The sequence below is a fragment of the Carcharodon carcharias genome, chromosome 9 (assembly GCF_017639515.1).
Source record: "Carcharodon carcharias isolate sCarCar2 chromosome 9, sCarCar2.pri, whole genome shotgun sequence".
NCBI lineage: Eukaryota > Metazoa > Chordata > Chondrichthyes > Lamniformes > Lamnidae > Carcharodon > Carcharodon carcharias.
Genome location: NC_054475.1, coordinates 14,433,863 through 14,460,107, shown reverse-complemented (window position 1 = coordinate 14,460,107; position 26,245 = coordinate 14,433,863). Strand labels below are relative to the sequence as shown.

Here is a 26,245-nt window from a genome sequence, read left to right as displayed (position 1 = left end):
TGTATCTGGCCTGCACCGAGTTAAGAAAGTGGAAATGAGAAGTATGTTGTTACTAAATGACCCAATGCAATTGATAATGGCAACTACAAGATGATTTTATTTCGCAAGATGCTTGCTCTTGCTGGGGCTCATAGTACATTGTGAGGGCCAGCTTTTTCATTGCTTGTGTTTGTCATCAGATAGCTCCGTTGTTTTATTGTGAAAGGTGTTCCCTTCCCATTCTTAGGGCAGCTAGTACCACGCACAGAATCAGTATGTGTGGATAGGCTGCAGAATGAGTCCTGAAAGCTAAAAGCAAAATACTGCAGATGCTGGAAATCTGAAACAAAAACAGAAAATGCTGGAAAAACTCAGCAGGTCTAACAGCATCTGTGGAGAGAAAGACAAAGTTAACGTTTCAGAGCTGAAGAGAAGTGAAAATGTGATGAAATTTATACTGTTTAAGGTGGGTGGAGCAGGTGAAGCTGGATAGGAAGTCAGTGATAGATGGAGGTAAAGGAGAGATTGACAAAGATGTCATGAACAAAAGGACAAAGGGTGGTGGCACTGGCTAAAAGAGGTGCTGATGGTGGCATTAAGGATAGAAAGCAGAAGGTGATAATAGCCAGACAAGGGTAAGCACTCTGGAAAGAACAACACGACAGATGGCCCTTGTGGAGGTGGGGTGGGGGGACGGTGGTGGGAAAAAAAATCGAAAATGGGATAAAAGGTGGGGATAAAACAATGAATAAAATGAAAAATAAAAATAAAAAAATAAAAATGAATATTGAAAAAAGGGGGTAAAACAGGGATGAGGATAGAGGAGGCTGTTCACGGTCCGAAGTCGTTGAACTCAATGTTAAGTCCGGAAGGCTGTAAAGTACCTAATCTGAAGATGAGGTGCAGTCCCTTCAGTTTGTGTTGGGCTTCACTGGAACATTGCAGCAGGCCAAGGACGGACATGTGGGCATGAGAGCAGGGTGGTGTGTTGAAGTGGCAAGCAACAGGAAGGTCTGGGTCATGCTTGTGGATAGACCTGAAAGTTCTGAAAGCTGATGGGATAGTTCAAGTGTGACCATTATTTGTTCTATCTCCACCCCCACTTGCCCATCCCTGCTCTTTTTGTGAGACACCTTCTTCCCCCTGCTTGCTACCTCTTCCTCACAATGACATAAGGAATATAGTATATGGTGGGTTATAAACCTGATACAAGCTGCTATCACCCCCAGAATTCACCAACACACCAGCCTCTGGTTCAGGTATTTCATGTTCCTCTACTAGTAGGATGGATGACCCCACTCCACCGTCCTGAGCGTTGCTAATTGGCTGTGGTTACACTGTTCTTTCTCATGACCCTGCCTACCAGATGCTTGTCAGAAATTAGTTCTGTCACCGACAGGCTGCAAAAGAGTGAGCACGACCACTCTCTGCTGAACAGTGGAGGGCCATCTCTGAGCAGAATCGTATGCATTTTTCGGCATTAGGAGAGTGCCAGCAGATTTTGTAAATGACTAGAATGTGAAACATTTCACTAAATTTGAGCAGTGGAATTCTGTGGTTTCAGAACAGAAGCTGGAAGAAATGTTCTACATTGAGCCTCAGAGTGTGACAAGACTTAAAAAGGTCAAACTGGAGCAGGATTTAGGTTGAATTCGATCGGAATGTACAGCCTCTTGACGTGCTGTGACACAGAATGAGGTTGAAGGGAATTGTTCTAAATGAATAAATAGGTTAAAAGGTCTGAGTGCGGACATTGGATCTGCAGATAGCATATTGCATCTGAATAAGTATGCTGCTGCAACAACTTGCATTTATATCACACCTTGTACAGCCCCTTCCCTGCAAGGAAATTACAGAGAGGTGTAAACATCACAGAGTTGTTATAATGGGGGACTTTAATTACCCGTATATAGACTGGGATAGTAGTGGTGTAAGGGGTGAGGGACAAGTGTTCCTAGATTGTGTTCAGGAGAATTTCCTACAGCAGTATGTTTCCAGTCCAACATGAAAGGAGGCACTGCTAGACCTGGTCCTTGGGAATAAGATGGGCCAAGTCAATCAAGTGACAGCAGGAGAACATTGAGGGGACAGTGACCATTACCTCATAAGGTTTAGGATGACAGTGGAAAATGACATTGGTTAATCCATAGTAAGAATAATCAACTGGCAGTGAGTGGACTTCAATGGGGTAAGAACGGAGCTGGGCCGGTTAGACTGGAACCAAAGGTTGGCAGGAAAAATGATAGCTGCACAATGGGCTACCTTCAAAGAGGAGATGGTTTGGGCACAGCCAAGGTTTGTTCCCTCAAAAGGGAAAAGTAGGACAAGCAAACCCAGAGCTCCCTGGATGACTAAGGAGATTGAAATTAAGTTAAAGAAGAAAAAGTGTGCTGCGACAGGTGCCGGGTAGTAAACACAATTGAGAACCAAGCTGAATACAGAAGGTTCAGAAGGCATATGAGAAAGCAAATACGAGAAGCAAAGAGGGATTATGAAAAAAGATTGGCAGCTAACATAAAAGGAATTCCCAAAGCATTCAAAAGCACATCAATAGTAAAACGGTGATAAAAGGAGGGATAGGGCCTATTAGGGACCAAAAAGGGGATTTACACATAGAGGCAAGAGGCATGGATAAGGTGTTAAATGAATATTTTGCATCTGTCTTTATCTACAAAATAGTTGCTGCCCAGGCCATGGTGACAGAGGAGGAAACTCAGTCACTAGAAGGGTTTAAAATTGATAAGGAGGAGGTATTGGATAAGCTGTTGGTACTTAAAGTTGATAAGGCATTGGGACCGGATGAGATGCATCCAGGAATATTGAAGGAAGTGAGAGTGGAAATTACAGAGGCACTAGCAATAATCTTTCAATGAACTCTGGATTCGGGGGAGGTACCAGAGGACTGGAGAATTGCAAACTTTGTGCCCTTGTTCAAAATAGGTTGTAAAGATCTGCCCTGCAATTGCAGACCAGTCAGGTTAACTTCGGTGGTGGGGAAATTTCTAGAAATAATTATTTGGGATAGAATTAATAGTCGCATGGAAAAATGTGGATTGATTCGGAAGAGTCAGCATGGATTTGTTAAAGGAAAATCATGTCTAACTAACTTGCTGGAGTCTTTTGAAGAGGCAACCGAGACGGTTGATGAGGGCAAGGCTGTTGGTGTGGTGTACATGGACTTCCAAAAGACATTTGATGCAGTGCCACACAACAGACTTGTGAGGAAAGTTATAGGTCATGGAATAAAAGGGACAGTAGCAACTTGGATACAAAATTGGCTGAGGGATAGGCAACAGAGAGTAATGGGTATTTTTCGGGCTGCACGAAAGTTTGTAGTGGAGTTCCCCAGGGGTCGGAACCCTTGCTTTCCCTGAAAAATATACATTATCTAGATCTTGGTGTGCAAGGGACAATTTCAAATTTGGGTTCGACGGAAAACTTGGGAGAATTGTAAACTGTGAGGAGGACAGTGTAGAACTTCAAAAGGACATTGTCATATTGGTGGAGTGGGCAGTTAGGTGGCAGATGAAGTTCAATGTGGAGAAGTGTGAGGTGATACACTTGGTACAAAGAACATGGAGAGACAGTATGAAATAAAGGATACTATTCTAAGGGGTTTGCAGGAGCAGAGAGACCTGAGTGTATATGTACATAAGCCATTAAAGTAGAGAGAGTTGTTTCTAAAGCATACAGTATTCTAGGCTTCATTAATAGGGGCACAGAGTACAAGAGCAGGGGGGTTATGATGAACTTGTATCAGATACTGGTTAGACCTCAGCTGGAGTATTGTGTACAGTTCTGGGTGCCACACTATAGGAAGGATGTGAACGCATTGGAGAGAGTGCAGAATAGGTTTATGAGAATGGTTCCAGGGATGAGACACTTCAGTTATGAAGAAAAATTGAAGAAGTTGGGACTGCCTTCTTTGGAGAGGAGAAGGCTAAGAGGAGACTTGATAGAAGTTTTCAAAATCGTGAGAGGTTCGTACAGAGTAGATAGGGAGAAACTGTTCCTGCTCGTAAATGGATCGAGAACCAGAGGCCATAGTTTTAAAGTGTTTTGCAAAAGAAGCAAATGTGAGATGAGAAAAAAACTTTTTCACACAGCGAGTAGTTAGAGTTTGGAATACACTGCCTGAAAGTGTGGTGGAGGCTTGTTCAATTGAGGCATTCAAGAGGGCATTGGATGTTTATTTAAATAGAAACAATGTGCAGGGTTATGTGGAAAAGGCAGGAGAATGGCACCAAGTTAAAATGCTCAGAGAGCCAGTGCAGACATGTTAGGCTGAATGGCCTCCTTCTACATGGTAACGATTCTGTGATTCACAGGAACATTATCAAACAAAATTTGATGCTGAGCCACTTAAGCAGCTATTTGGACAGATGACCAAAATCTTGGCCAGAATGTGGGCTTAAGATGCACTTAAAGGATATGAGAGATTTAAACTGGGAATTCTAGAGTTTTAGGACCAGGCAGCTGCAGGTGCAAACAGGCCAAAAGGTTTTTGATGAAAGGTATCCATACTAGATGTAATATAGAGAAGACTTCATCAGCTGAACCAAGCTCTGTGTGCTCATCTCTTATGTGATAGAACTCCCATTATAGGAGATCTGTTGTATAAGATCAAGGGATTTAGGTGAAGCAGGGTTGGAGGGTGGGAGTAATTAGACCTGCATGCAGATGCATTTATGTCCCTATTTTAAAGTCATAGGTTCTGTCCTTATTATATTATTTCCATAATAAATTCTTGGGTCTACATTTGTAATGGGAATGCCCTGTGTAAACGCAGCATTGTGTAATTACACCTTAACACAAGCAGTGGCATTGCAACACCTCTTCCAGGGGAAGAAGAGCATGTGTGGTTGTAGTGTGACAAGTTTACATGGGAAGTGCCCATTATAAATGTGGGCATAACTTATGAGAATGTCAATGTGCATGGAGACATGAAATTTTTAATATGTTGATCTGGATAATGAGGGGAATATTGCCTTTACTCCATAGGATTTGAAACCAGGGCAGAGGGATGGAATGAAAAATCCCCCTTTCAGGTGACTGAAAGGGTTCTTAGTGAAATTAGTTTGGACAATCTGAACACAGTTCACATGTGTCTGATATGATCCTAGACCAGACCCCCAAGTTTTTGTTAAGATTCATTTAGGGACCATTAAAGGTTTATTAAAAGACCAAGTTTGAGATTTAAGACACCTGCTAGATGAATAAAGCCACATGACTCCATGGGTTTTGAACAAAAACAGAAATAAACTTTACAAGGTCAGAAAGATAAAACAATTTATAATAGCTACCTTGTACCTCACCCTTACTCTGAATGTTAGAGTATATGTGAATTAACAAGCTAACTGTGGTCAAACATGCCACACTACACAATAAATGGTAGATGCGACCAAAACTGAATCTGTGGATTTTTCAGCAATCCATCCAGACATCAGTAATGCAATGAGTCAACCAATCTCAGTGAAACTCTGTCTATTTCATGAGGAATTCTAGTCTTCACCTTCAAAGATCTAACCTGGAAATTCTCTTCAAAAGCCACTCCAACTAGGATGGCATCAACAATGGCTCACTTTGCAGGGTTTCAATCTTGTCTCCTGAGTTTTTGTTCCTCTGGATTCCTAAGTATGTACTTAAGCACCAACTCAGAAGCACAACTTCAGCTTTTCGGCCACACCAAGCAGAACACTACTCCTCCAAAGGGGTATCTTTGCCCAGAGGCCTGTAGTACGGAGTCACCAACCTTTGGCTGCCACCTTCTCTTAAAGTCTGCTCCCCACAGTCCTTTTCCTGTTTGGAGCCTGTTTCTTTGCTCTTCAATTTTTTTTTAACTGTAACGGGTCCTTTTCCTGTCTCTGTCCTCTCTCCCCTTTGGGATCTCTCCCTGTCCCCTGTCTGGGACAGTCTTCCATGGTGCTCTGTTCTTGGTCTGCGCATGTGCAAAATGTTCAAGGCCGATCAGGAGTTGAAATTCCCGACCGCCAATCAACGTTAAGGCAAGCTTGACTTTCATAACATGACCTAAGGGCAAAATTACCCCCAGCTTGTTACTATCTTAGCACTCAGTTAAGAATTTGGAAATATTATAGCAGTAAAGTAGACACCGCTGTTTTGAGCTTGGGAGGTGAGATACATTGAGGGAAATGGAGGTTTACCCTGTACCATCACCAGTTTTAATATTAACGCCGGGTGCTTGGATAGCTTGGTTCACTTGCTGCATTTCAACAAAAGTGTGTAATTTAAAATGTTTCCATTCTACCTTTGTGGTTTTTCTGTTCCATATATTGGGTGAAGACAATAAAAGGGTGCTGCTTGATATAGGACGGACTACAGCCCAATAATGTTCCCGCTGTTTGCTGGGAGCACAAAAGATCCTGAGAAACTGCACCTAGTGCCAGTGAGTATGTTGTAGATTTGTCAGATCTGTATTTTTGGCTTTTGGTTCTTCTGTAGACAGAAGATAACTGCTGTTCAGTTAAGCTGTGTGAGGGTTTTCATTTGATTTTGAGATTCATTACTGATTAGCTACTAAATTGGAAATTCTAGAATTCCTCATCAAACACTAACAGATGCAAAAAAAAAACTAGAGAAAACTGGAAGTGCATAGGTAGCCAGCTGACACCATCTGAAAGGGAAAAAGCAATATTTTTGGGAGTATCCTTCATTAGGACTTGAAACGTTTAAGCTAATTTTCTTTTTTGAATGCTTGTTAACTTTAAAAGCAGCATGTTTATATGATGCCTTTAACAGGTAACCTGAGAAACTGAAATAGGTAGTCAGAGGACAGGTAAAACACAGATCTGGGCAGTGGCAAGTCTTTGGAGTATTATGACCACAGCTGGTGTTAATTGCTGTACAACCCAAATCCCAGAGGGCAACATGGCTTACGGCCATACCCATTTTTTTGTATTCTGAAACTGAGAAGAAGACATACCGATCTCAGCAGTAAGAGGTCCAGTAACACGTTTGGGATTTTAAAAAGTAAACATAAAAGTTTTATTAACAAAAATAAAAGAAAACTTAGGCACACAAGATTACAGTTACACAATTAAGGTTAATCTTACAAAACATTCCCCCAAACTCTCCACTTGGCCAAGCCAACAAGTAAACACATTCCAGGTGACACTCCCTTATAGATGTCTACTATGAAATCCAGTAATATTACACAAGGCAAACTGCTGTAGCTCCAATAATTTTGTACTACATGACTTTTATCTTTTTCCACTCTGCAGTGAAATCCACTTCAGAATAAAACTGCTTGCTGTAGCCCAAGACCTTTCTGGCTTGACTGGATGGGTGACTCAAACTGCATCCTCTCCTAGCCCAGAGCTCTACCTATTGCTCAACAGCTCCACTTAAATCTCACTGCTCCACATTAACTCTAAAATCCCTTTTTTCCCTTTCATCTCAGTTCCATTGTTCTCACACCTTTTGAAATTCAAACCATTCCAAATTTAAGATCTTTCATATTTCCGTCTTGCCTTTGCTTTTAGGTCAATAAAATATTATATCCCCATTCCTGTTTACCTATGGAACTCTTGAAAGATGCAAGCATGTTTCTTTTTACCTCTGACTCCCCTTTGATGTTAAAAAAAACTCAACTTATCTGAAAATGCAAATGTTAGATCTAACCTAATTACTTTACATCAAACTTAACACCTTTAACCTCTTCAAACCCTCAGACAACTTGACTCCTATCAATATAATATAAAGGCAAAATACTGCAGATGCTGGAAATCTGAAACAAAAACAAAAAACGCTGGAAAAACTGAGCAGATCTGACAGCATCTATGGAGAGAAAGACAGAGTTAACATTTCGAATCCGTACAACTCTTCTTCAGAGCTCTAAAGAAGAGTCATACAGACTTGAAACGCTAATTCTTTGTCTTTCTCTCCACAGATGCTGTCAGACCTGCTGAGTTTTTCCAGCGTTTTTTGTTTTTGACTCCTATCAAACTTTGCCTAGCTTAATTAAATCTCTCTCTCTCTCTCCCACACAGACACAGACACACACACACACACACACACACACACACACACAGTCTTCTTTACCGAATAACACAACATTCCCCAAAATATTAAAAGAAATAACACCCATTGTCACAGGAGATTGAAGCTGAGTTGATACTTCAGAAGGACAGAGGGGCCCAAGGGTGGGTTTTTGAGGAGGTGGCAAAAATGGTGGTTTCCAATGGATAGGGAACCACTTGCTAAGTCAACTATCATGAGTGCCAGGAAGGGATGTTTTTTGTTTAGTGGGAATGCTGTTGAGGAAGCAGGAAATGAGCCTCCTGGATAAGATGAGCTTGGAGTGGGAATTGGGGGAGAAACTAGAGGGAAACAGGGACTCGAGGGTAGGGTGTGGATCCTGGGGAAGCTTTGCCTTGGTAGGTATAGAAAAGTGGGATTCTGCTGCTTCTGGAAGAGGCTGTTTATATTCACGGATGCAGCTGTGCGCTTGCTATCCTTGGACTGTTGTACCAGGATTACAAGCCTTCAGTTTGTAGAAAGACTGGAGAATCTGGGATTGCAGAGAAGGTTAAGATGAGATTTACTAAAGGTTTCAAAATTGTGAAGAATTTTGATAGAGCAGGTGTCTCTGGTGCCAAAAGAGTCAGTAACCAGAGAGCACAAATTTAAGATAAGTGGCCATGGAACCAGAGGAAACTTGATGAAAATGTTTACACAGTGATTTTTGATCTGGAAACACTGTCTGAAAGGCTGGTGGAAGCTGATTCAGCAATAAACTTCTTTGGGAATTGGATAAATAGTCAAGTGGGAAAATTTTGCAGCTTTGGGAAAGGGCAGTGGAACTAATTGGAAAGCTATTTCAAAGAGCCAGCACAAGTGTGATGAGTCAGATATTGTCCTTTTATGATGTATCATTTTATGATTCTATAAAAACAGCTGCACAGAAAGTTTGCCTGAGGGTAGTTTAAACATTGATTAAAACTGTCACTGTTGGAGGACTCTGTCAGATGTCTCCACTGCTAGCAGATCACAAGTCACTTGCATTTTTCACACTCCTGAATGTATCCAGGCATTTTGGTTTGTGAAGTTTCGGGTTTTGTAGCTGCCCATGGCATTTTCCCAATTTTGTGCAGATGTTGCAGTAACTACCGAAATGTCACAATAACTCTCTCGTGTCATAAAACTGCCTCTTCAGGTGTCTCTGTAATAATTGGGTAGAGGGACATACTGCTAGGTCTGCTCGGCAAGACTGCTAGGTTTTCCTTTTGTCATGTATTCAAGTGTGAGTGCTTGGGCCCATATCCCACAGCATTTAATATTAAAAAAATGACCCTGACCATTTGCCAGGATTGGGCTAAAGTTTTAGTTTCTGAAACTCATTCGCACTCATTAAAATTGAGCATTTTGGTCAGGAAATGGGAAGCTTATGATGGACATCAGCATTGTATTAATATAAGTCAGATGGCACTAACTGGTGTATCACCCGAAGAGATGGTTCTTCAAACACTGTTGAAGAGACCGCAATGCAGGGGGCAAACATGGATTACTGTGCCCAGTGACATTAGTGTTTACAGGTCATGATTGTTCTTGCCACTGGGCACTCACCTCCACCCACCCTACTACTCCTTGCCCTTGGCTCGCTCTCACAAAGTTTGCATTGCTGCCTGTAAAACCTTTGTCCAGCACAGGAAAAATTTAAAATAATGATCAGAACCTTAGCTGTATGTGTGCAGTGATCCGATGTTGCTCATGTACTGCACTCTGCCAAGTAAATGAAATAAGTTCTTGAGCATCAGTGACCTCTACACCTCAGATTCATTTTTAACAAAGAGTGTTTGACACTTGATTGAAGAGTCAGTTTGACCTTGAGCTTGAATTTTATACTAGCCCTGCAATGTAATAAAAAATACCCCGTAACTGTTATTGACCAGAAATCTCATTGTAGAGATCAGATAACAACATATTCTGGGCCAGGAAATCCCAAATTGTTGATAACCACCTGCACTCTTTAAGATTAGTTTACTGCTGCTGCCAGTTCTTGCATGAGCAATTATTTATGTATATACTTATATTGTCACTGTCACCACACACAATGGCTTTGTGAGTCATTGATGTTTTAAAGCAGATTAAACTGCTTGACTAATTCCATGGTGTGTATGAAAGTGCAAGAACATGGAGGTAATAACCTTTCCAATTTATTGAGTGATGATCTGTATTGATTACTGGAAAAGTAATAGTTTTGAAGTCCAAGGAAAGGATGAGTTTGTGTCAGCCATGGCTCAATGGGTAGCACTCCAGTCTTGACTTAAAAGGTTGTAGATCCAAGACCCACTCCAAAGACTTTAGCACAAAATCTAGGCTGACCCTGCAGTGACTGAGAGAGTGCTGCACTGTCGAAACACGGACATGCTGTTTTTCTGATGAGACCTTAAACTGAGGCTCTGCCTGCTCTCTCAGGTGGATATAAGAGGTCCCATTGCACTATTTCACAGAAGAGCAGTGGAGTTCTCCTTGTTGCCTTATCCTTCAATTAAAATCATAATATAGATTATTTGGTCATCATTGTGTTGCAAGTTTTGGGAGCTTGCTGTGTGCGAATTGATGACTGCCTTTCCTACATTATAAACAGTGATTACATTTCAAAAGTTCTTAATTGGTTGTAAAGTGCTTTTGGATGTCCTGATGTCATCAAAGGACCTATATAAATGCTAGTCTTTCTTTGTAATCAAAATGTCTTAAAGTGCTTTACAAGACTGAAGAATGTCTTGATTGTGTGACTGTTGAGTAGACAAAAGTGGCAGCCAATATCCATCACCGATATTCTACAAACTGCAGAGTTGAATAATCCAATCTTCTGGTTTTTGGTAGCGACAATTCAATGGTCTTGACTTCAAACAAAGTGTGTGCAGAGTAAACGGACAAACATGAGGAACAAAAAAGAATACCTTGCGTTTATGGAGCACGTTTCATGACTTCCAGACATCTGTGCTTTTCAGCCAATTAAATACTTGAAAACATCGTCACTTCTGCAATGTTGGAAATGCGGCAGCTAACCTGTGTACAGCAAACTCTGACAAAGAGCAATTTGATAATGACCAGATATTCTGTTTTAGTGATGTTGATTGAGGGATAAATATTGGCCAGGATCATGGACAGCTCCCTTGTCCTTCTATGAAATAGGACCACAGGATCTTTTACATCCACCTGAGTGAGCAGACAGGATTTTGATTTATCTTCTCATCTGAAGATGACAGCTTTGACAGTGCAGCACTCCCATAGTATTGCACTAGAGTGTCAACATTGATTTTTTTTTTGCTCAAACACTACAGTGGGACTTGAACTAGAACCTTCTCACTCAGAAGTGGGAATGTTACCAACTAAGCCACAGCTGACACACACAGTGATTGGACAGTGCATTTCATGAGGAACAAGAGATAAAGATTTTTTTGACATGGTTTTATGATCTGGAAACAGTGGCAGAGGCAGATTGAATGGTAATTTACAAAAGGGGGTTGGATAAATACTTGAATAGGAAAAATATGCAGGGCACTGGGAAAGGAGTAATGGATAGCTCTTTCACAGAGCTGGCACAGGCACGATGGGTCAAATGGTCACCCGATGCTGTAAGATTCTTTGAGGAAAAAGCTCATAAGAGAATTGATCACAGCTCAATCTATAAAATGAGAGAGAGTGAGTGAGAGAGAAAGTTTGTGATTAGAGAAAGAGAGCTGTTAGAGGCTGGCAGTGAGACAATGTTCAACTATCATACAAGAAGTGTGGCAGAGGAACAGACTTGCATTTATATTTGAGCGTTAAAGGAGTGTTTGTCGGACAGGAAAAAAAAAATTAAATTTTTTTGCCTCACACAAGCCTAGTATCAGCATAAAGGAGTAGATTGTTCATGATCAGTCAACAATTCTTTTATCGTTGTGTCATGCAACCAACAGATGTAGAAGGCAAACTAGTCTAGCTATTTCAGTGGTGTCTAAGTCGCAAGACAATTGCAGATGAGGAAGATCATTTGGTCCATGAATTCAACCATCCAGAAAGAGCCTAAAATTCAATTGTAGCATTGAAATGTGTTTTTAAAATGGTTCCACTATTCTCCCCTGCAATGCTCTATCTGGCAGTTCATTCTGAGTATTGATCCCTCTGTAGGAAGAACAACTTCCTCACATCAGTCTAGTATTTGCTAGTTTAAAGTGATGCTCCCTTATGTTACCCTCTCAATTTAATTTAAAATAAAACTGACCAGAAGTTGGTGGAGAATGTGAGGTTTCCTACACCCTTCATTCAACTTGAATATAATTGGTGTGGTAGTTTGCTGGAAATTTGAGTGGGGAACAAGTCATCTGGGAAGATGGCTCCAATTGTCTTATCTCCTTAACTGATTAGATTTAAGGGTTGATAGAGAAACGAGCAGAATGATGGAAAAATAGGGTGAGTGAGAGTCGCTGAAAGGATCAAACCAGTTACTGGACGAGAAGTAAATAAAGGGAAAGAAAGATTGGACTAGGAGCCAGAGAAGAACATTTTTTTTAACGGTTTAACTGACGAGGCGTGTTGCATGGGCTTTGCATTTGCATTTGTGATTTCCTCCAGTTGGGACTTCTCAAATATAGTGTGGCAGAGGAAGTTAACTATCCCAAGAATCTGGTGTGCCAGGAATTTGCAGCAGGGAAAATCTGCAAGTATTGGTGTTGAGCGTACAGGTATCAGTAAAACAGGGCGGTGCTCAGTTGAGAAGCCCCTCATGGCAAAATAACCTGCCTTACACTCACCATCTTGCCTTAGACTTGGGTCTGCTGCTGGAGTCTGATCCTTGGAAATACAGCCCAGCAAAAGTCTCTGTTCCTTCAACTCTGCTATTGCAGAGTGCATAGCACTATGCAGGGAGAGCTTTGCCTCTTCGTTGTCCCTCCGCACAGCAGCGCGCTGGAGATCAGCACCCCAGAGGCACAATGAGTTGAATCTGTCGTGAGTAGCCTTGCATATTTGCCTGTTATTTACGGACAGTACATTTGCTTGTGAAAAGTGTGCATTGTAAACTGGATCTGGACTGCCTTTTAAGAGCTTTACAAACCAGTACCAGGATACTTTCATTTCATCTCAAGTACCAGCTATGGCTCAGCAGTAGCATTCTATGCTTTGAGTCAGAAGGTTGTGGTTTCAAGTCCCAATGCAGAGGACACTCCAGTGCGGCGTTGTTGGAAGTGCTGTTTTTTACTTGCGACACTAAACCAAAGTCTCTTCTGCCCTGTCTGGCTGATTGTTTCAGAGAGCAGGAGCTTCTCCCGTGTGTGCTGGATACCATTCATCCCTCAACCAATGACATTTGACCGTTATTCCGTTGTGTTGTGGGAGCTTGCGGTGTGTAAAATTGGCTGCCGCGTTTCCTACCTTGCAATAGTGACTACACTTCAGAAATACTTGATTAACTGTAGAACATTTGGGATGCCCTGAGGTTGTGAGAGGTGCTCTTTTTGTCATGGTGCCCAGAGGGTCCTTGAAATCATTAGATGTCTGTTGGGGATTAGACCATGCCTCACGCTAGGAGCACAGTTTTTGAAATTTATTCTTTCATGGCGTGTGGGTGTCACTGGCAAGACCCGCACTTATTGCCCATCCCTAATTGACCTTGAACAGAGTGGCTTACAAGGCCATTTTGGAGGGCAGTTAAGAGTCAGCCACATTGCTGGTGAGCCTGATTCACGTATAGGCCAGACCAGGTGAGGATGGTAGATTTCCTTCCCTGCAGGACAAAACCAGATAGGTTTTTACGACAATTGATAGTTTCATGGTCACCATTATGACACTAGTTTATATTCCAGATTTTGTTAATTGAATTTAAATTCCACCAGCTGCTGTGGTGGTATTTGAACCTGTATCCCCAGAGGATTAGCCTGGGCCTCTGGATTGCGAATTCAGTGATACTATCACCACACCACCCATCTTCCCCCTAACCTTGAGACTTCCATATTCTGCACTTGTTCTATCTTTGGTGACTTAGCAGCATGTTAATTCTGTTGCTCCTTGCTGACAAAATGTTTTCTGCAGTGTAAAGATAGTTTCTCTTTGACTAGCTTACACTATCTTTTGCACACTAGGACAGAGGATCCCTGGGAATGTGTCAATATTTGTAGGAGACAGAAAAATGTTATAACCACTGCAGTAATATAAATCCGTTTGATTCCGCCTAGTGAACAAGCAGTTCCTTTTTTGGAGCAGGCTTTTGTGCAGTAAGCATGTTTGTGTAGGTAACAGTAGAGGTTGATCATTTCTATACATAGACTTGATAAGCTGGGTGAAAGCTTGTGTGGGTCATAAACATGGCATAAACCTGTGGAATTGGATGGCTTGTGTCTGTGCTGTAAATTTCTAATTAATTTATGGAGGATTTTGCAATACCTTCAAGCATTGGAATGTATTATCTTCCCTCACAGTATTATTAGTGACGACAGGTGAAAAGTACCTCATTGGCTACGTGCTGCTTTGGGACTTTGTTCTTTTCTTGGGCTACGTTCTTTTCTTTCTGGTCTGCTGTGATATGTAACAATACCTCAAAGTACTGTGTTCTGTTGTAGCAATACCATGCAGAATTATATTATAGCAATAACTGCAGACTGTGGACACGCCATGGTATTTGAAAATTATTCGTTGGGCATCGCTGGCTAGGCCCATCCCTTTGCTCAGAGTCAACCACATTCCTGTGGACAGCAGATTTCCTTCCCTAAAGGGCATTAGTGAACCAGATGAGTTTTTATGACAATTGATAATGTTTAATGGTCATCATCAGACTTTTAATTCCAGATCTTTTTTTTAATAAGTCAAATTCCACCATCTGCCATGGTGGGATTTGAACCCGGGTCCCCCCAGAGCGTTACCCTGGGTCTCCGGATTACTGGTCCAGTGACAATACCACTACACCACCGCCTCCCCCAGTGGTAATCCAGCAGGCCACTATTATGTATACAGATATCATAATTAACTTAGTCATTAAGAATTTCTATTGGAAGTTGTGTCAGCAATGTGCTTCAGAGAAGGTATGTTAAAATGATGCATAATTATGCAGAGATGTATATCAAGACTTGGAATGTCTTGGTGATAGCATAAATTGAATCCAGTTCTGACTGGGTTAGGTTGACATTTAGGTAGGGTCAGGCCAAAAATGGACTGGACTAAAAGATAAGAAAGTTAAAACAGAATACTATACACTACATTATATGTACTAATTTTGAAAACGAATTTTCACACCAGTCTTTAGAAGTAGGAAGCCACGTTTATAAAGCTTATGGGATCTTAAGTTTATTAAAAAGGGATACAGGAGGCAAAAGCAAATCAGTAATAAACTGTTTAGGTCACAATTAGAATATTCTGTCCAGATTTGGCTGCCTTACATTAGCAAGGATGTTAAGGCCCTAGAAAGGGTGTAAGGGGAGATGTTCTGAGACCTCAAGACATCTCAGAGCACTTTATAGCTAATGAAGTACTTTTGAAGTATATTCACTGTTGTAGGAAACATGATAGAAGATTTGTGTGTGGCAACGTCCAACAACAGTAGTTTGATAATGACCAGATAATCTGTTTTGCAGTGATGGTTCAGGGATAAATATTGGCCAGGATACTGTCAGTGTTGTTCTTCAAAATAGTGTCCAACTTAGAAAGCAGACAGGGCCTCAGCTCAACGTCTCATCTGAAAGATAGTGCTTCTGACAGTGTAGCACTCTTTCAGTACTGCTTGGAATGTCAGCCTTGATTTTTGTGCTCAAGTCCCTGGATTGTAACTTGAACTAGTAATCTTATGATTTGGGAGTTACTGTCCAGTGAGCCATGGCTAACACCTAAATGTTTATTAAGACCAGGAGCCCTATCTATTTACTCCCCCACCCCAACCCCACTCCCCCACTCTTAATGAGGGATGCTGACACCAGTTGTCTTTCAAAAGTAAAGCAGTGAATGAAATCCAGGACTGCCTTGGTTGGTATGGCAAGTTCTGCAGTGGGTGAACCATTGGAAGAGCAATCCTTGCCAAGAGACTTGCATGACATCATACTAGCTGATAAATTTTGACTGATCAGTCAACATATTAAACACAAACATTCATAACAAGATAGATGAGTTAATGGTACAAGTAAAGATAAAATGATTTGATCGAGTAACCATTACTGAGATGTGGTTACAGGGCGACCAAGGTTGGGAAATAAATATTCCAGGGTAGTTGTCTTTTAGAAAAGTTGGCAAAATGGGAAAGAGGGTGGGGTAGCTCTGATAATAAAGGATGAGATAAAGGCAACAGTGAGAAAGGAAGTTAATCAGGGTGTAGAATCAGGATAGGTGAAGCTAAGAAATAACAAAGCCCTGAAAACACTGTGGGAGTAGTTTATAGGTCCCCTAATGATAATCATAGTTTTGATAGCACATAAATTAGGAAATTAAGGGAACACATAACAAGGATATTGCAATAATCGCAAGATTCATTAATCTTGAATTAGACTGGGCAAACCAAGATAGCTTTGGAGGATGTGTTCGTGGAATGCAGTTGAGACAGTTTTCTAGGACTGTATGTTGGGAACCAACTAGAGAACAGGCTATTTTAGATCTATTGGTGTGTAATGAGACCTGGTTAATTAGTAGTCTTCATAGTTGAAGGACCTCTAGGGAAGAGTGATCGTAATATAGAATTTCATGATCAGGAACTGGACTAACCATATAAATACTGTGGCCACATGAGCAGGTCAGTGGCTAGGAATCCGGTGACTAGTAACTCACCTTCTGACTCCCTAAAGCCTGTCCACCATCTGCAAGGTACAAGCTGGGAGTGTGATGAAATACTTCCCACTTGCCTGGATGAGTGCAACTCCCTCAACACTCAAGAAGCTTGACACCACTTAGGACAAAGCAGCCCGTTTGATTGGCACCACATCCACAAACATTCACTCCCTCCACCACTGAAGCACAGTAGCAGCAGTGTGTACCATCTGTAAGATGCACTGCAGGAATTCACCAAGGCTCCTTAGACAGCACCTTCCAAACCCACGACTACTACCATCTAGAAGGACAAGGGCAGCAGATAGATGAGAGCACCACCACCTGGAAGTTCCCCTCCAAGTCACTCACCATCCTGACTTGGAAATATATCACCGTTCCTTCACTGTTGCTGGTCAAAATCCTGGAACTCCCTTCCTAACAGCACTGTGGGTGTACCTACACCACATGGACTGCAGCGGTTCAAGAAGGCAGCTCACCGACACTTTCTCAAGGGCAACTAGGGATAGGTAACAAATGCTGGCCCAGCCAGCGACGCCCACATCCTGTGAATGAATTTTTAAAAAAGGGTGGGAAAGTGAAATTGATATTGATGTTCATCCGTGATCCTGTTGATTGACGGAGCAGGTTCAAGGGCTGCTTGTCCCATTGCTGCTTCTATTTCTTTTGCTCTTATTGTTGTTGTCATTACTGCATTCCTAAACCACAGCCGTTTCACACTCACTTTTTAAATAAACAGTTTACATTTCACACTATTATTGGGCCTTTCGTTCAGAATCTTTTTCTGGAAGTAGGTGTATGTACAGCATGGCCATTGGGCTGAGGTCTGACAGAAAAAGGAACCTGCACAGGCTGTTGACATTGGGCAACCTGTTAATGCTTTTCCTTCCTTCCTCATTCCTTAATGGGAAGTAATTTGTTTGTGCCTTATACCTGATGGTCTGGGCTGAAACCTTTCAGTTGGAATTCTTCATCTCAGCGGGCTATAGATGCTTAATCATTGGGTATGTTAGTGGCAGGGTTTGCTAGATTTTTCAATTTGAAGAGAATCAAGGGGATTGGACTTCAAAGTTCAGTTGGAGTAGAGGTTCAGCCATCATCTTGTTGAATGGTTGTACAGGCTCAGGGGGCCATGTGACCTACTCCTGCTCCTATTTCTAATGTTCTTCTGGACGTAAAATGTTTTTTGAGGTGTCATTGGGCCTTTCTTGGGACCCAAGGGTGGTCGTCCAGCTGGTGTAAAATTTATTCAAGACTATGAAACAATTGGTTGTCCAGTGTGCCCATTTCTGATAGTCTTGCACTGTTCTCCATGTTTTCTCCTTCTACCAGTTTCTGCTTTGGCACAAAATAAAACTTTAAGATGAGCACATAAATAAGGGCCTCTTTCCCTGGTTTTCATCAACATTTCCACATTACATAACCTGAACTGAATAGATTCACTTGCATTAGGGAAGTGTTGACATTCTTCAAATACTCCAGACTGTTTGACAGTCAGCCAGCAACTCAAAGAGCGTGAGCAGTCCATCGATAGGCGAATGTTATTTAGAGAAAACGAGACACTACAGGTTCCATTTATTAGTAGTTCCTGATCTGAATTTCTTGTTTATAGTTCCACTCTGAATTTAGTATTTTAATCTCTTCTCCCATACTTAAAACTTACTTCTGTTCTCTGACTAGTACTCTCATGGTGCTGCATTCATGGATTTGAGGCTGTGTGTGCTTCAAGTGAAGCTGCCTTGGAGTGTGGAGGATTGTTGGTCGAGGTTGCATTGGCAGTTTTAAAGCCATACAATCTGCACACATTTTTGTGTATTCATTGATCGTTAAAAAATTGTTTATTGTTAAACAGTTAGACAGCGTTCAGAAAGCTGAGACCTAGATTTGGTTGAAGCATGGGGAGCTTCTCTGCAGTATAGGCTGAGGAACTGGGAGATGCGAATCAGATATTACAGCGTCACCATTGGCAGGATCATGACATGTTTACATAGGCAATTCCCATGATAAGGGTACACTGAGAAATAGATAAAGTGCATTAGGATGAAAGACTTCTAATCTATTTAATTTAAAGGGATGTGTCATTGGATTTGTTCTATGTTGGACTCTTACTGTACGATGATGTCACTCAGCTTATTGACTCTTTTGTACCACTGCCATTAAAGGAAAAATATCACAACAATATGTTTCAACATTCTATTAACCAATTCTATTCTGAAACACTCAATTCACCTACAATGTAATCCCATCACTCCAAGCAGCAGTGACAGGTTTGTACACACCATATTACATTGGCTCAGCGGGTAGCAACATTGCCAGAAGGTCGTGAGTTTGAACTCGACTCCGGAGAACAGCATATAATATAGGCTGATACTCCAGTGCAGTTCTGAGGCAGTGCTGCACTGTTGGTCCTGTCTTTTGGATGAGACATTAGACCCCAGCCCTGTCTGCCCTCTTGGGTCGACAGAAAAGTCCTGTGGCCACTACTTCAAGGATGAGCAGGGGAGTTCTCCCTGTTGTCCTGGTCAATTTTTATCCCTCATCCACTGTCACCTTTTAAAAATAAAAGATAGGACATTTGACTATCAAGCTGCTCTTCATGGGGTTTCGAGGTGCATAATATGCCTACCACATGTTCCTGTATTACAGTGTAACTACATTTCATTGCCTGTCAATGATTTTTGGATGTCTTGGGGTACAGTATTAGTGGGTACAGGTCTGCCACTGTAAAACACCAGGCTATGGTACTGGTGGATACAAGTCTGTCAGTGTGTAACACTGGGGTGTAGTAGAGTCATAGAGGTCAACAGCACAGATAAAAGCCCTTTGGCCCATTGAGCCTGCACCGGTCAAACAATTACCTAACTATTCTAATCCCATTTCCCTAGGCCCATAGCCTATATGCCATGGCATTACAAGTGCACATCTAAATACTTCCTAAATGTTATGAGGGTTTCTGCCTCTACCACTCTTTCAGGCAGTGAGTTCCAGGTTCCCAGCACCCTCTGGGTGAAAAAATTCTTCCTCACATCCCCTCTAAACCTCCTGCCCTTTACCTTATGTATGCCCCCCTGGTTATTGATCCCTCCACCAAGGGGAAAAATTCCTTCCTGTCCCTCATAATTTTATACACCTCAATCAGGTCCCCCCTCAATCTTCTCTGCTCCAGGGAAAATAACCCCAGTCTATCCAATCTCTCCTCATAACTAAAACTCTGTAGCTTAGGCATCATCCTGGTAAATCCCCTCTGCACTCTCTCTGATGCAGTCACATCCTTCCTATAATGTGGATTCCAGAACCGCACGCAATACTCTAGCTATGGCCTAACCAGCGTTTTATACAGTTCCAGCATAACCTCCCTACTCTTATATTCTATGCTCGGGCTAATAAAGGCAAGTATCCCATATGCCTTCTCATTGGTACAGGCCTGTCACTGCAAAACACTAGGGCACAGTACTTATGGGTACAGGTCTGTCACTGTGTCCTAGGCTCGACCATCTTCAGCTGCTTCATCAATGACCTTCCTTCCATCATAAGGTCAGAAGTGGGGATATTTGCTGATGAATGTTCAGCAGCATTTGTGACTCCTCAGATATTTAAGCAGTCTATGCCCAAATGCAGCAACACCTGAACAATATCCAGGCTTGGGCTGACAAGTGACTAGTAACATTCACTTCACAGAAAGGCCAGGCAATGACTATCTCCAACAAGAGAGAATCTAACCATCACCCCTTGGCATTCAATGGCATTATCATCACTGAATCCCCCATTATCTACATCCTGGGGGTTTCCATTGACCAGAAACTGACTGGACTTGCCATGTAAACACTGTGGCTACAAGAACAGGATAGAGACCAGGAATCCTGAATCAAGTAACTCACCTCCTGACTCCCCAAAGCCTTTCCTACAATCTACAAGGCATAAGTCAGGAGTGTGATGGAATACACCCCACTTGCCTAGATGAGTGCAGCTCCCACAACACTCAAGAAGCTTGACACCGTCCAGGACAAAGCAGCCCGCTTGATTGGCACACTATCCACGGACACTCACTCCCTCCACCACCGATGCAGTGGCACCATTGTGTACCATCTACAAGATGCACTGCAGGAACGCACCAAGGCTCCTTCGACAGCACCTTCCAAACCCACGACCGCTACCATCTAGAAGGATCAGGGCAGTAGACATATGGGAACACCACCAGCTGGAAGTTCCCCTCCAAGTCACTTACCATCCCGACCTGGAAATATATCGCCATTCCTTCACGGCCGCTGGCCAAAATTCTGGAACTCCCTCCCTCACAGCACTGTGGGTGTACCTAAATCACGTGGACTGCAGAGGTTCAAGAAGACAGCTCACCACCACCATCTCAAGGGTAATTAGGGGGGCAATAAATGCTGACCTAGCCAGTGACACCCACATCCCATGAATGAATAAAAAAAAAAGTACTGTTGGTACAGGCCTGTCACTGTGTAACTCGGGAATACAGTGCTGGTGAGTACAGATCTGTCTGTAACTTTGGGATGCAACATTGGTGTGCACAGGTACCCATTTAATATGTTGCAGAGTTTATAATACCTGGGTACAGTTGGGGTGCAGCTCTGTCTTTGGTGCTGAAAGTGGTATGAGCAATTTAAGAGGACAAATTTATACTGTCTCTCAACATTAAAGTGCAGTAATTTAAATGTGACTCTTAGAACGCACTGTACACTTATGTGTGATGATCAGAGTTGTAAACTGCAGACATCGATTGTGAAGATGTCAGCATTGTGGTGATTTAAGATTAGACACTTTAAATGTACTTACTTACAAAATTGCAGAATATTCAAACTAATATTTCACTGTACACACATTGCAGGAAAGCATAAACGTTCTCTGATCTCAGTAGGTGGAGGTTAAGTAAAGCTATGGCTCTCTGGCCCAGGCCGCCACCTCCACAGGACATTCCACTTCACGCAGTGATATGGTCCGAGCCCCTCAGGACCATTAGCACTGTCAGCAGACTTCTCATCAAAATTTATAAAGCTAAAGTAGCTGTACCAGCGTACTGCTGTGGTTCAGTAGCTAGCGCTGACCTCTCGGAGTTAGATGGTGGGTTCAAGTCCTACTTCAGAGACTTGATCACAAAGCCTGGACTAACACTCCTAGTGCAGTATTGAGAGAGTGCTCCGCTGTTAGAAGTGTTGTCGTGTGGATCAAGCCCCATCTGGCTCACCCAGGTGGATGCAAAAGATCCACGGCACTATTTTGAAAAAGAGTAGGCGTAAGTTCTCACTGCTTTCCTGCCCAGTAATCATCCCTCAGCCAACATCAGGAAAAACAGATTACCTGGTCATTAGATCACTGCTTGTTTGTGGGAGCTTGCTGTGCACAAATTGGCTGCTGTGTTTCCTATATTACAACAGTGGCCAAAAGTACTTCATTGGCTGCGAAGCAGTTGGGAAGTCCTGAGGTTGTGAAAAGCGCTATAGTAATGCAAATCTTTCTTTTCTTCCTCCCCATATCCTACCCAGCGAGTGTGAGATCCAGAGCCTACTTGGGCTGAGGTTTGAGTTGAGTATCTTGTTTGAAGTGTTTACCAAACCTCAATTAATTGTATGTGTACTGATTCCATATTTCATATATTGACATCCCTCAGTTGATCACAGATGTTCACAAAGAATCCCAGATTGCTGCAATTATTAAGCAGAGTTTTATATTCTGCAAGAACAGTAGAAGCTTGTTGAAGGCCCTCTGCTGCCACCTTCTGGTGCTCCAGTGTTAATGAGCCTTTCCGAGGTTCACAGTTACATTTTTATTTACGTGTTGTATGACAATTATGAAACAACTTATGCCTTTGACACCCCCTGGACTTCGCAAAGTGCTTCACAGCCAATTTATTACTCCTGGAGCGTAGATATTGTTGCTATGTCCTAAAATGTGCATAGCAAGGCTCTGTAAACAGCAATATGATAAACGATCAGTTGATCTGTTTCTGCTATGTTTGAGGGACAAATGTTGGCTAGAGTACAGAGATATTGCCTACTGATTTGTGAATAGTGCTGTGGGATCTTTCAACATCAATCTGAACAGTTAGACAAACCATTGGATTAACATTTCATCTGAGAGATGCCACCTCTGACAATGCAGCACTTCCCCAACGTAACACTAAGGGTTAGCCTGCATCATGTGCTCAAACCGCTGGAGTGGGTCTGTGAACACACAACTTACTGACTCTGAGGCAAGTATGCTACCCAATGAGCACTCGCAAAGTATACTCCACAGAGTACTGAAGAAAAACTTAATAATTGGCAGGTAGAATGAATGAGAAAGTGATTTCATCTCATCTGCTTGGACTGGATTTTGACCTCATCCAGTTTAGTGACCAAAATAGCTTCAAGCCTGTTTCCTTTGTTTTTTTCTTGTGCTTGTGTGCTATGGCAGTCTGTTTTCCTTGTTTACCTGTGAATAATTTCTCTTCCTTTTAGTAACTGCATTTCTGAACACATTGACTCCGAAGTTCTATGTGGCATTAACAGGGACGTCCTCTCTCATATCAGGACTCATATTAGTAAGTATTATATCTGTTATTTTAAAAAATAAATTATTTTCTTCCATCGACCAGGAACTCTACACCTGGTCACCCTTCACTGGCCCCCATTGGACTTGGTCCCCAGTGAGGAACATTTCTTCTCGCAGTTTCTTTGAGAAACCTTGTTGTTTTAGAACATATTTGACATTTTGTTCAAAAGTGGTGAGCATAAGATATGATCTTGCTTTGTTTCCAATGCCGCTAACTCATTGGCTTGTATCCCCTAGAACACAGAAGATTGCGAGATGAATGGATAGAGGTGTGTAGAATCCTAAAAGGATTGGGTAGTGTTGATAGGGAGAAAATATTTCATCTACTAAGGGAATTGAGAAGGAAGAACTACAATAAAATTAGGTTTAGCACACAGAGGAATGAAATCAGGAAGCACTTTCTCACCCAAAGCATATCAAAATCTGGAACACACTCCAGTAGGTTGTGGATGCTGAGCGTCAATTGGAGTTTTCAAGACTGAGATCAGTAGATTGCCATTCGATAAGGCTATATGAGGCTAAGTCAGGTAAATGGAGTTGAATTGCAGATCAGCCATGGTATAGTTGAATGGTGGAGTAGGATCGAGGGGCTGAATGGCCTTCTGTTCGTAATAGCAACCAGAGGAAAATCGTCTGCCCTCTCCCTCGCCTTCCCCCATAAGGACAGGATTAGGCAGCCCTGTGTGAAGGTCTGATTGCGAAGGTAAGCTGATGGATTAGACAGTGGAACCCTGCAACCACATGTACAGGCATTGTTGAAGCAGAGTGCATAAGTCATTTAAGAGCAAATGGGATGGTTTGTTTGAAAAAGAAGAATGTTAAAGCAGACGAGCAGGGATAGCCTAGGTTGGCTCATGTGGAGAAATACATTGAGACATGGTGGGTTGAATGGCTTGTTTATGAGCTGTGACATGCTATAATTCTACAGGACTGACAGAAATACTTGGCAGTTACAACATGGAAACCAGGAGCCCATTTGGCCCAACCTGTCCATGTCGCCAATTACCCTCTGTGCAAGCAAATACAGGAAAATCTGTCTGCTGTGCTCTGGGAATGGGAGGTGCCAGTTAATTGGATGTGCTAGTTAACTGAGATATAAGGTGCATTCAGTGTATTCATCCCGTAAGAAAGCCCAAGATGATCACAGGGTGGTTGAGGCCTTGAAGTGTGGGAGCACACAAATCTAGTGAGTGGTGTGAGGGGAGATGGTGCTGCAGGGCAGTGGGAGGCTGAGACTGGAGCGAGGACAGGCTGCCAATAACTATTACTGGTGAGTTTGACATGTCCAATGTAAAAAACAGACCCTACCTCAGAATTCTGGTTGCTCGAGTGTCGAATAACAAATTTTACTCTCGTTCCAATCACATTAATCCACCCTGTTCCTTTGTCCCTTCGATCCCTTTTCCTTCATCCACCTCTCGAATCTAATCTTCAACCTTGACAACCTTAATCATTAACTGTTAGTGTGAAGAGTCTCCTACCCCCTGTTCGGAGTGTCTCATTTAATCTTCTATCTATGGCACCTTGTTTTTCACCCATCACCTACTGGAAACAGCCTGCTTCTGTCTACCCCAAACCATCTGCTCATAACATTGAAAAAACTGGTGTGTTCATCAGTAACTGTTTTATGTGGAAGTTGATCGAGGAGTTAGAATGATTTTTGTTTTGAGAGGTGAGTTTTTTTTTCTGTGGGAACTCCTGTGTTCGTGTTCAGTCTACATAAAGCATCATGGTGACAGTGTGTACAAAATGAGCTGTACATTCATGTGAATTGAGAGTAAGTAATGGAGACTCCTGAAGCTCAGTAATGGGTGTGACTGGTTAGTTCTGTGAAATTCCGACCTTTCTTTCTTGTCTTTATAAGCCTGTGCAGGAAGTGCCCTGCTCTCATTCTGACTCTGACCATTACCAAGTGAGAATTCCTGCAGAGGTTACAGATTATGGAGGTGCTGTGTAAAAATCCTTGGCGAGTTGCTGCTCTGCATCCCGTAACCAGTACCCATTGCAACAATGGTGCACTGGTACAGGGGAAGTGGGTCTTTAGTTAGTGGCTGAAGTGTCTGTTAAGCAGACTGCTTTATCCCGGTTGCTAACTTCTGAGTTTCTTGGAGCTGCCCGTGGAGAGCACTCCATCTTGCTCCTGCCTTGTCCTTGTGGAGAAGTTTGGGAGTCTTTAGCTGAACCGCTCACCATAGAAGATAAGGACATCACAAATAGGAGCATAAGTAGGCCATTCAACCCTTTGAGCCTGCTGGTCCATTCAATAAGACCTTAGCTGATCTGTTTGGGACCTGAACTCCAATTTCCTGCCTGCCCCCATAACTCTTGATTCCCTTGTCAATTAAAAACCTGTCTAACTCAGCCTTGAATATATTCAATGACCCAGCCTTCACTGTTTGCTGGGGTAGAGAATTCCAAAGACAAATGACCCTCTGAGGGAAGAAATTCCTCCTCCTCTTTGTCGTAAATGGGAGTAGCCCTTATTTTGAAATGAGCTCCTTATTTCTAGATTCCCCCATGAGGGGAATCATCCTCTCAGCATCCACCTTATCAGCAAGCTCTCCTCCACCTCTGCCCAGCATCTTATATTTAAATAAGAGCACCTCTCATACTTCTAAACTCCAAGGAGCACCGGCCCAACCTGCTGAACTTTTCCCCCGTAAGAGAGCCCCTTCATCCCAGGAATCAACCTAGTGAATCTTCTCTGAGCTGCCTCCAATGTAATTATATTCCCCTTTAAATAATGAGACATGAACTGTACACAGTCGTCTAGGTGTGATCTCATCAGATTACCATTCAAGGTGCTTGCCCTCTCTCTCTCTCGTTGGAGATAATCATTGCCTGGCACCTAGAGGGCACAAATATTACTTGCTACTTATTAGCTCAAAGAATGTTGTCCAGGTGTTGCTGCATTTGGGAAGGACTGCTTCCATATCTAAAGAATTGCGAATAGAACTGAGCACTG

General features: G+C 42.3%; 1 protein-coding gene across 5 annotated transcripts in view; it reads left to right on the top strand.

The window, feature by feature from the left end:
- Window positions 1-26,245, top strand: part of LOC121282152 (suppressor of tumorigenicity 7 protein homolog) — a 152,863-nt gene that overhangs the window by 33,304 nt on the left and 93,314 nt on the right. For all 5 annotated transcript variants that reach the window (XR_005944003.1, XM_041195673.1, XM_041195671.1 and 2 more), the window contains exon 2: window positions 23,187-23,269. Coding sequence is in view for 4 of the 5 variants with exons in the window: in XM_041195673.1 (XP_041051607.1) it covers window positions 23,187-23,269 (83 nt within the window). In the remaining variant the exon portion in view is untranslated. The remainder of the gene's footprint in view (window positions 1-23,186; window positions 23,270-26,245) is intronic.